The sequence below is a fragment of the Thermobia domestica genome, chromosome 12, assembly GCF_964235325.1.
Source record: "Thermobia domestica chromosome 12, izTheDome1.hap1.1, whole genome shotgun sequence".
Classification (NCBI taxonomy): Eukaryota; Metazoa; Arthropoda; class Insecta; order Zygentoma; family Lepismatidae; genus Thermobia; species Thermobia domestica.
In genome coordinates, this window is record NC_137465.1 from 228,263,943 (window position 1) to 228,276,063 (window position 12,121).

Consider the following 12,121-nt stretch of genomic DNA (forward strand, 5'->3'; position numbering starts at 1 on the left):
TTCAATCTAGAAACTTCTGGATAAGAATTCAGGAAATTGGAGCGATAAAGTTAGTAGTGGCGTGTATCTATTCTTTTATTTAAGAAGGCTTCCGGAAGCACATTTGCTATTACGGTTTATTTATTAGATTGAGTTTCTTTTGTTCCTCTATCGTTCTCATCTATGGAATCATGTTGCTTCTCAGCATATCTGTACAAAATAGGTTAATTTTGTATAAAATCAGTAAAATAGATCAAAGTAGGGAAATACGTCAAAATATGTTTTTTTTTAAAAAAAAGGAAAATGAAGTTTCCGTTTCTTTTGATCATAAATAAACATGAAACATACACAGCCAACTATAGTCAGTGATATCATTAGTGAAAAAAGGAAGTTTTAGTTTGAATCCCTGCAGAATGGTTAATTACTGACACATATGTAGATCTTTTTGATGATTTTGTTTACATAAATTTATGAAAGGCATCTCAGCACTTAAATGGTTGCACCCTATTTCTGTGCATATTCATTTTCAGTGTTCTTGAAAGTTCAATTATCATTGAAACACAGGACTAAAACAAGCTACAATAAAAATTATTTATTGCAAATAGGTTTATATAATTTCAGATTTAAAAGAATTACAGTATTAACTATTTATGTCACATCATGACTTCAGTGCAATTTTTGGATTAAACTAATAGGTTATCTATTTCAAAAGAAAACTCCCTCTTAAGAAACATAAGGCTGATTTTACTATAGTATATTCGAAGATATTTAATTTAAAAAGGGGATCATGTACCACGAATTGTCAGTTTTGTATTTGTGTGTATAAATCTTTTGAATCAATTTTGGATGGTTGACGAAACTAGAAGTGCACTGTTCCTCTGACAAATAAATAAATAAATATAATAAATGACTAGCCTATTTTTTCTTCAGTATATTTCAGAAGGAAGGCGAGAAGAATTTCTCTATCTAGAATTGAAGGAAAGATTCAATGTATCTCTTCAACGAAGAACATTTAAAGTATGGTTTCAATATCATCATTCGTGCAAGACCACGAAACTGAAGTTGGAAGCTATGAAATACAAACAAGACCTCCTCTGTCTCCAGAAGGCAATGAATAAGTGGAAAGACGCCATTAAGAATTCTAAGAGAATGGCACTCAAGTTTAGAGTCGCCGAGCAATACATGGAACGAAAGATTTGGCGGAACTATTTTGGAATTTGGAAAAGTTACGTTGAAAGAAGAAGAGAGAAGTTAAAGCAAGTACATGAATTATCAGTTGTTGGAAGTAAAAAGTTGGAAAAAGGTAAGGACACGAATTACTGTCTATACTTTAAGTTAGGAGTCTATATTAAACTTACTCATTAAAATGCTTACAAATCTATCTGACTATACTGCAATTAAGAAAAAAAATCTTGTGAGTAACAGTCAATACTCTCACGAAGGAAGTTCATAATCAGAATTGCTACTCGATATTTTAGAGCACATTTTGTCGATTAACAAGATTCCGTAAGGTTAATCAGGAAGTAGAAAAAAAGAAAAAATCTCACGATATTGACATGCAGCACACTACTGCATTGAACAGATACTAGAACAGATGTATACACAAATCAACGAGATGTCGATCTTAGGATAACAAGTATTCACAGTTGTACATTTTTATATTTTTAAAATGGAAAATGTTTTTTTATATATATATATAATGTGAAAAACATCTTCACGAGAAAGTGTGAAAGTTTAAAACCATTTATTTTATGCTACCTAACAATTGTGCAATCTTTAGACTTTCTTAATATATTTTCTCCCTGTATCTATGCAGTTTTGTAAGGTAACCGTAAATGGATATTATAAAGAAAACATCCCGACTTCTATTTCAGTTCTGCACAAAGTACTTCTTAGAATACAAAATTGGAAAACCGTTATTGTATGTGAGAAGATGTGAATAAAAGACTATTATTAAAATTGAAAAATAAAACATTTACAATTCCGTGAAATACTCGTAGAAAAACGCGTTTTCCAGTATATTTAACTGTTCACCTGGTAGCCATTTTCAAAGGTAAAATAATATATATTTGAAGAATTTAAACAATTAAGTTAATATATTAACAATTTCAACTAAAAGTCTGGAAAACCGGTTTTTAGGAAAACCAAAAGTAAAAAAAAAAAAAAAAAAAAAATGTTCCTGCACCGAAACCGGTTCTGTTCTGTTCTTTTTTCTTCTTTCTCTCTCTCTCTCTCTCTCTCTCTCTCTCTCTCTCTTCGAAACCATTTTCACTTTTTGGTCAACAGTTTTGGGACTTTGCTTAAACTTGAGTGATTTTCGCAGAAGCTAATAACATTTCTTGTTCTTTTGGGACCCATTTCCAAATGAGTTAATGAAGAAGCGAAAAATTTATTAGAAAACCAAACCAGGATTAAAACCGAAACTAGATTGATAGAAAATCGAACAGGATTTGGAAACCCTAATTTTTGAGTTTTCCAAAACCGAAACACTGATATTTGTGCTCACGACTAATCTCTGCGGAATACAAAGCAAAAACCATTACAATGAAATCAATTATTGCAAATAGGTTTCCTTACAATAGTATACCTTACAAAATATCGATCTCTTACGAAGCATAAGGCCGATTTTATTACATTAAAGGATAAGAAGCTACTTTAATGGAACTTATTCATAAATTACTGTTAAAGTTTTTATAATTAGATTTTTTTGCATTTGTTTGAATTATTATTAGTTGTATCGATTCGAAACTATTGAAGAAGCTGAATCATTGTATCAGTTCTTAAGTTACTGAGCTAAATATTCCTAGTTCATTAAGCTTTCCAGTGTAGCTTAATTAATCGTTAGTTCGCCGAAGTTTAAATTTGGTTTCGAGTCTACATCTTAATTTAAAATATGAGGGATGGAAGTTTAAATGATTTTCTTGTTTGAGTAAGTCTAATTTTTCACAAATCCATGACAGATTTTTTAAAAGTCATTATTGGCAATGGTAAGAAGAGGTTATCTATGATAAAATAGTATAGATTAGTCAAGTTCCATAGTATTCGTATTCAATTTATACCTGTTATTTCTTTCAGTTAAAATAAATACAGCATTTAATATGTGGCGCCAAAGGTACAATGAATTAAAAGCAATCCAAGAAGTCGCATTGCAAGCAATGAAGTATAACAACCATGTGATAACAAGGCGCGTATTTGCTTCATGGTACAGATATCACGAGTTTCAAATCAAAAAAAGAACGTTACAAGAAATGGTTTCATTGTATTCATCGAGACATATTACAGCGAGGTACGAAATTAAAAAAAAAAAAAAAAAACATACTTTTAAATTCATTCCTCAATTAATAGAGACCAAACAGAGAATAAAATAACCCTAAAAATGCACACTTTTTTTATGCTCTGACAGACCCTAGAGGACTTTGACGATTTTGCATAAGATTCTGAAAGTATTGATAATTAATTAAATAATGTAATTGGAATGTGTCTTAAAAGTAGGCAGCATGTGGATTTCTAGCATAGAGGATCCAAAGATAGGCCTATCATTTATTCTTGATTCAAAATAAACTCAACTGTAAACGACACAGCGTTTGCGTTACATAGATACAGAAAAGCATAGATTTAGAAAAGATTTAGCATGTACTGAAATTATGAATTATCATTCCAGAAGCTGATTAGGAACTAAATTTACGTAAATCTAATTCACTAATCTGATAAAATTACTTCACAGTATACATTTGAAGTGTGGTTAGGATCCTACAAAACCAGCAGCGTCTGGAGGACAAGCTTTAATATTTAGACACCTAGTAAAATATGAAGTTGGGCGCCCTAGAAAGATACGAAAAATGGTATTCGAGTCTCCCTAGAATTAGAACCTTCATAAACACTTTTTACAACTAGGGCCACAATTCGGTGTTTCTCTGGAGTAGGATCCACATCACTATTGTGCTTCAACTTAGGAAAATATACAGGGTGGTCCAAAAGTAGGTATACACCCCTACATTGATCAAGTATAGCATTCTAGTGTATGGGTTTATTTGTTTCGGCTCTTCCGAGCTTAAGTTGTAAGTAAAAACACATTAAGAACAAATAGAGAAACTAAGTCTTCCTGACGGATAACAATAAGAAATGATATAAAATACAATGAGGTGATCAGTACCGTACTGTATACCTACTTTTGGATCACCCTGTATTTTGTTCAGATGATGATGGAGCAGCAGCAGCACCATAAGTTATTTCAAGTTCATTTCGAAATGATACGGTTAGGCTCATTCCATCCTTCGCTAGTTAAATTGATGAGTCACTATTTGACCCAACTTAGAGCCTTAAAAATATCTGGGGCCCTAATAGTACACATTTTATTAAAATGGGCCCAGATTCCATTTTCACTTCATTTATTTAATTTTTTCCTTTCTTTTCTTTTCTTTTTTCTTCAATATGGAGAATGAATTCCGTGGTTCATTTATGCATTCATGTTCGTATCGTATCACGTGGAATAAGAAAATTTTAGCTTGGAGGGGCCCCCTCGAACGGTAGGGAGCGTAACTGGGGGCAATTCTCCCTAATCCCCATAACTTACGGCATTAAATCCCAGTGTGTAGTGGCAGGGTTAAGATGATTCTAGATTGTTATAACTTTACTATCATGTTCAACCAGAAATTTAAAATGTTCAAATGGTATTTCTACTATTCACAGTTTGTTAAAAATAACAAATGAACGAATTCATGAGTACATTCAAATTGAGGGAAACGTGTAATATATATCAAGGAAATGTGTCATGAAGGGGATAGAACCATAGTCAAAAGTATACTAATATGTAGAGATGTCTTTCAAATAATTAAATCTCTTACAAATGCCTCCATGCTAACGACGAACGAACTAGGCAATGATAGGAATTTGAGGACTACTAACGTAAGACCACTTTGAAACTCATGTATCGATCTTAGTTAGTTCATTTGGAAGTTGAACTTTGTAAATCTTATGCAAAGAGCGACATTAATTAGTCATTAACTTTTAATTACAAGTGGGTATGAACTACTTTGTTAAATGAAATATCAAAGAATACAAGTAGTGTGTCACTGTTAGGAGAAATCATATAACAATAGATACAATCTGCTCAAGTACCTACACAAATAAAGCATCTATTCCACCAGAATAAAAACTATCAGTTACATCAGATTGCTAACGAATGACATACTTTCTAGTAGAGATGCAAAAAAGCCGGCTTTTTTGAATCGATGGTTTTTTTCACATAAAAAGCCGGCTTTTTTGGAAAAAACCGAGAATTTTGGAAATTTTGGCTTTTTTCATTTTCATGATTTTTCTATCCAAATAGCTTTCTTATAGTATATTCTATAGTTAGATAAGATTTCCACGACCTGAATGCCATATTTAGCTCTGTAATTCACCATCAAGATGGATAGAGCACATATTTTACGAATTAAAGCTAACATGAAGAATGTAGTATTTGAGGGCAATTTTACAGGTTATTTAACTTTATTTTAACTTTTGAGTTATCGACATTTTTTTCCTTCTCTAGATCATTTTAGTTTGTCATCCGTGTTTCATTTCTAAGAGCTTAGTACTCCAGCTTCTAGCACGAAAGTTAAACTTACGTTTTTCTATATATCCGTCAAAGCATACGTTTTTCAATATGTCCGTCAAACCGTATTTGCACATTTCTGTTATACTGTAGTTGTGCAATGATTTAGCAGATACAACCTTGAATACCAATTTATACAAATAATCAATAGCGGATTTAGAAAAGTACTTTGGGAGGGGTTTCTCTGATTGTTTCGTTTTCTAAAAAGTCCTAATTTTATTTGGGAGGTGCTTGAAGTTTATGAGTACAAGCATAACTAATATTTCGTTTCGTTTATATGTTTAGCAATAATCTTCCGGATACAACCTTGAAGATCATTTTATACTGAGAATCAGTGGCGAATTTAAAAAAGTGTTTTGGGAGGGGTTTTCTTACTACTAATGTTTAGTTTTTCTAAACATTCGTAATTTTTATTTGACGGGAGCTTAAAGTTTATGAGTAAAGGCATAACTAATAGATATTTCGTTCGTTTTAGACATTCCACAACTTTGGAGAACAGGATTCAGTCCGAAAGACCGATTCTCTAACCTTCGCAAAACCGTCACTGCTGGTAATTAGTAATAATAACGATTTAAAAACAATAAGAAAGGAAGTCGGCCAACTCCTACACTCCTAGTCGGCCAGTACACGCACTATGTCTACATTCTCAGATGGAATGAAGGAAGGCTTTGTCAGAATGGTCGAATGCTGGGTTGAACCCCGGACTTCCCGATAGAAGCGCAAAAGCCAACCACTCAGTCACGTTTGTTGTGCAGTTGTATTTAGCTTAACTTAAATATATTCCGTAGTCTTTTTTTTTTTTTTTTTTTTTTTGTTCCGTAATGATATGTTGAATCCCTCTTGTTAAAAATTCAGAAAACTTGAGAACTGGGTAAACCGTGATGGTGGTCAAGGGCGCCCATGTTGTGGTTTCCAAGGAGGGGAAGTATAAGCGACGTTTCAAAAATAGTTTCAAATTTTGCTGTAACTAATGTAAAAATCCTATTAGATTTTCAATATTCTGAAGTACATTTTCCTCTAGGGGGGGCAAGCGCCCCCTTAACCCCCCTGATGGGCGCCCTTGATGGTGGTTATAAAAAACTTGACTGTAGAATTTCAAGAATATACAGAACCATGTGCAGCCTTTAATTGTATCATACAAATCTAAGTATTTCTCTTATGTTTTATTTTAATTTTATTTTGTTTCAAAAAGAGGGTATGGAATATTTTGAAGTAAAAATACTATATACAATTTTGCTAGTTATTTGTGTATTTTTTGAAAGAAGTTTTTACTCTTAGGGTTGGCTCGTTTACACCAGCTTTTTTTTTTTTTCTTAAATAACTGGTTTAAACTAAAAAAATTAAAAGAACAAAAATGCGAATCGTGTGAACTTCATAGTGACGTTTCACATGTCAAACCATCTGCATTAGTCTTATTTCCTTTTCACCTTTTAATCAAGGTGTCCCATGTTCAATTGTCGGTCGAACCACAACCCTTCTTTCATGAGTAAACCAAGTACTCTTTCGGATGTCACTTTAAGCGAAAGTCTTCTCCTTGATAACCTCGGTATTACGTAAGGATGTTAAGCCTAAACATACAAAACGAAACCAAATTATATATTTCTGCATGGCTCTTGTTTTATAAAGAAGCGAAGGTTGCTTAAATATATTGATTAAAATTGGTAAAATTTATCGATTGCCTACTTAGCTTCCAACATTAGCTTGGATTAGACTTTCAATGATACCTACATACTAAATTTGTAATTTAATACCTCAGTTTTAGAAAAATAAACACACTGCTGAACAAGACTGCACTTATTTAATATAAAAACACATTTACACGTGACGTTTCGATCTTCTATCCAAGATCCTCATCAGACGTGAGTGTACGTCTGATGAGGATCTTGGATAGAAGATCGAAACGTCACGTGTAAATGTGTTTTCATATTAAATAAGTGCAGTCTTGTTCAGCAGTGTGTTTATTTTTCTGATTTTATTCGCAAGACGTTGACTATGATTGTGTGTCACTCAGTTTTACCGTACTGATTATAATACGTTGACCTTTAAATTTTACATGCAAATTAAATTTTACAGGATTTTCCCGTTATTGTTTTACATTTAAAAGAATGACGGGATTTTCCCGATGGCTAGGGCGGGAGTTTCTCAATTTAAGAAATTTACTGACCGGACTTCTTTAAGCTTATGGGACCTCTTCCAGCATAACCCCGTTGTTGAATAATAACACCAAGGCGAAACAAACTTATTTCTGTGAATATGTAATACAAATACATAAAGCAAAATATCTAAATCAAAAAACCTGGTTTAAACCCCAAAAAAGCCTGGTTTAAACTGCCCCTCCAAAACGGGTTTTTGGCATTTTCAGAAACAACCATGGTTCTTGCCAACTCTGCTTACTTTTGTATATAGGAGGTTAAAATGTGTTTATTATATACATTGGTTAATCCTTTGGAATTCATAATGTAAAAATGTTGAAGTAAAATTGTTTAAAATATCTTTTCGAAATTCATGGTTTACTTTCGAGGTTTTATATTATTATCGGCATCAACCACTAATTAAATGACTTTCTGTGTTATACAGAAGCGAAACAAAGTCTGCTTTATCGATTTAAAGCAGAATTTTGAAAAAAGCCCAAAATTTCCTAGGCAAAAAAGCAAAGCAGAAAAAACCGAGTTTTTTTCCAAAAAAGCCGGTTTTTTTCCGAGCCCTTGCATCTCTACTTTCTAGAGCATTAAAACCCTTTTTTCCTGACTTTCTACAAGGTGGTCCGGAAGTGGACGTACCCTTCTTTAGTTTCAATAGTATAGTGTTAGTTATGGTAAAATGTCTGTACACAGTTACCTTGAAATCTTAAGAGTCATAAACATCGGTATGATCAGGATCCATGTCGTAACACAGCTGAATTCTGTGCCAAGTTCTCGCAGATTTTTTGCGGAGATACTCCGGAGACACGAGAGTGAAGGTGTGTTCCACAGCTGCTCGTAATTCTTGCGTTGTGTGATATCGAGTGTTTCTTACTTGTTGCTTTATGAAACCCCAGAGAGCATTGCCTGGTGTCATCAGATCGGGACTTCTTAGAGGTCAAGCAACGGGAGCTGGTGAAGATGCACAACCTCTTCCAATCCAGCGGCCAGGAAACATCTGACTCAGGTAACTGCGCACGTGAATCGTGAAGTGCGCTGGTACAGTACATGAATTACAATGTTACCAAACAAATGTGGATAAAACCTAAAACCGTCAGAAAACACTATTTAGGAGTACGCCCAGTTCCGGACCACCCTGTAGAAACCTATGCATGAGAGTTTATCTTGAAGCACATAATTTTATTCAGCTCCTTTCGATTTATCGACTGATGTATAGCCTATATCCCATCTTTGAACAGTATTTTATTTCAATTATTTCTTATTTTCAATTAGGAAAGTAAAGTTTAAGGATTAATGATGACTCTAGACTTTACCTCATTTACCATATTGTCCTTTCGCTAATGTCATAAAGAAGAACAAACATATATAATAAGACAGTCATTCATAACGATGCTCTATTATTATGCAATCTCCTTCTACCATGTGCTTTCTATAAATAGTTTTAGAATTAAAGTTAACAAGAATTTGAAAGAACACTGCTTTTACTCTGTTGAAGAATATATTTAAAATAATTCGTATACGTAAAAAATAAAATGTACACAATGTATAATAAGGAATATTAGTGAATTTAGAGTAATCTAAATGTAATAGTTATCTATATGTCTATGTATATATTTCAAACTAACATACCTAATTTTATTGTATGATGATAAACGAATGCAATATATATATATAAATGAATGGAATTAACCTTCAGAATCAGTTTCATTGTAACATTAAATTTTTAGTCTAGTAAAAATATATATATCATCTCTAGGTATAGATATATCCTGTATTAATTATTGAATCAATAATTACTGTATTTTTATATGAACAGCTATGTTATACGTGTATTATACCCCCTTACCTCTTTCTGCATGTAATGATTTAGTATAATACTTTTTTAAAGGTATGTTAACATTTGGAAACATCGATACCATCATAAACTTCTAGAAAATCAGAAAGTTGGAACTGCTTTAGTACATTGGAGTTCTTTTCTTCAAAATAAAGTAAGTTTCCTGTTTAAGTTTGAATTGTTCTATTTTCAGCAGCATAGTACACTTGTAGTAAAAAAATAAAATAAAACTAATAATAATAATAATAATTGCAACAATCTGATCTATTAAGCTTGGTCCAGTCGCCACTTTAATGCAGAGAGAAATTTAAATTTTTCCCCTATCTACGGTAAATAAAAAATAATAACTCTCTTTTAAATTACGTTACGCTATTGACTTTCAAATGTTTATCATAATCTGGCAAAAACTGTAATTTAAAAATGTACATGTTAATTTAATTTATCAGATTTGCATATATACCCTTAATTCATTCGTTGTTAAAATTAAATAATAAAATTCTATCAAATACTCAAATACCATTTAGAATATAATATAATATACAATGAATTACAATGTTACCAAATATCTATATATATATTTTATTGTCATTGAGCCTTACAAGCAATAGACAACGTCCAAATGAGATATACATCTAGATATATAGGTCTGTATAAACAAAAGAGAAGAAAAAGTATTCATAATATACAAACAATCAGTTGCTGGTTAACAGTATGATAAATAGCCTTATAATATTTGAAATAGAATGGCTCTAGAAATTACGACACAGTTTTTTCAAATTCACTGAACTCTGAAATCGAATAAAATAGATTTGCTATTAACCAATTATATAACTTTCTTTTATAAACCTTTAACGGCAGCTGTTGTATGGATGTTGTTAGTTTATTGAACAGCTTCGGTCCTAAAACTAAATAGCTATTTCTGATCTTTGATAATCTAGTAAAGGGTACATCAATTTTCTTACACCATCTAGTATTATATGTATGTACTTCGTCTCTAAGTGTCATATTTGCAAGGTTTTGCTTAGTGTAAAGTAGCACTTGATAAAAATATAGATTTACTATGTCATTATCTTAAGCTTGATAAAATAGTGGTTTACAGTGTATCACGTGTTTCAACAATAATCCTGATAGCTTTCTTTTGCAAAACTAGAACATCATGTGCTTGACTACTGTTACCCCAAAGCAAAATCCCATATTTCATTATGCTATGAAAAATGGCTATGAATTTTTTATATACTCGTAAGGAACTGTATCTTTTAGTTTTCTTAACACAAAGAGCACTCGAGAGAGCTGTGTGCATACATATTTGATATGTTTTCCCAGGTTAGTTGGCTGTCTGTACATATACCACGAAATTTAACTTCATTTTCATCATAGTTTTCTTTATCACTGCAGTGATTGAAACTAGAGATTACTTTTTTAATTTTGGCTCGATTAAGGACAAAACCATTACTTTTAATCCATGTCGCTGCTTCTGATAATGCGTCTTGAGCTTCTATATACACTTCTTCAAACCTTTTATTTATATTAAGTAGGGTAGTATCATCCGTATATAGAATTTATGTGGTACTAGTATTTAAAGGTAAATCATTTATCATTATTAAAAATAGTACCGGACCCAGAACAGAACCCTGTGGTATTCCGTATTTAACTTTTAATATGTTTGAATGCATATTGTTAACACTAACTACCTGTTTACGTTCACTTGAATAGGATTTTACAAAATTCAAACTGCTGTTATGGAATCCGTAATACGCTAATTTACTACATAAGATTTTATGATCTACACAATCAAATGCTTTACTTAAATCACAGAATGTCACTGAAGCAAAACCCTTATTTTCAAAAACTTCATATAGATTTTTTTCGTTAGCCATTCTACTGCATAAATTGTGGATTTCCTCGCCCTGAATCCAAATCGAGCTTCTTGATTATATTTTGCTCAGTCATATATTTACATAACTGATCTTCAACAATAATTTCCATAAATTTTAGAAAAAGCTGGGATAAGAGATATTGGACGAACAGGATCTCCCGACTTGTATATAGGAATAACTTTAGCTATTTTAAGTGCTTTAGGAAATATACTTTGTGAGAAACATTTATTGAAGCACATTGTAAGGGGTTTCTCAATCTGATTAATGAGAGCTTTTATAAAATTGCTCGATATTTCAAATAAATCCTTATTGTCAGAAGTTTTTTTTACTACTTCTATGACATCATCAGGGCTAACGTGGTTAATCACGAAAGAATTAAATGGACTATGTTGACTTAAATAGTGATAGATATTAACATTAATATCCGCATTGCTTTTCTTGATTTCCTCTATCGAATTAACAAAATACGTATTAAGGGTATCAGGCGACAGAGTAACATTATTGTTATTGTTATTATTATTGCTTACCTTGTAAATTATCTTCCATGTAGGTTTACATTTATTCAATAATGTGTCAATGCAATTTTCATTGTATTTTGCTTTTGCTACCTTTATTGCAAATTTATATTTACTTCTTTGCGACGTATTGACACATCCTAGTTTCACTAGTCATTTTGTCCTTATATATATATTAT

The 12,121-nt window shown here is 31.9% G+C and overlaps 1 protein-coding gene across 1 annotated transcript in view; it reads left to right on the forward strand.

Moving 5' to 3' along the window:
* The window catches only part of LOC145666279 (uncharacterized), a 123,835-nt gene that overhangs the window by 101,836 nt on the left and 9,878 nt on the right, over positions 1-12,121 (forward strand). The window contains exons 8-10 of the mRNA XM_081733342.1: positions 910-1,282; positions 3,055-3,265; positions 9,605-9,704. Of these exons, the coding sequence (XP_081589468.1) occupies positions 910-1,282; positions 3,055-3,265; positions 9,605-9,704 (684 nt within the window). The remainder of the gene's footprint in view (positions 1-909; positions 1,283-3,054; positions 3,266-9,604; positions 9,705-12,121) is intronic.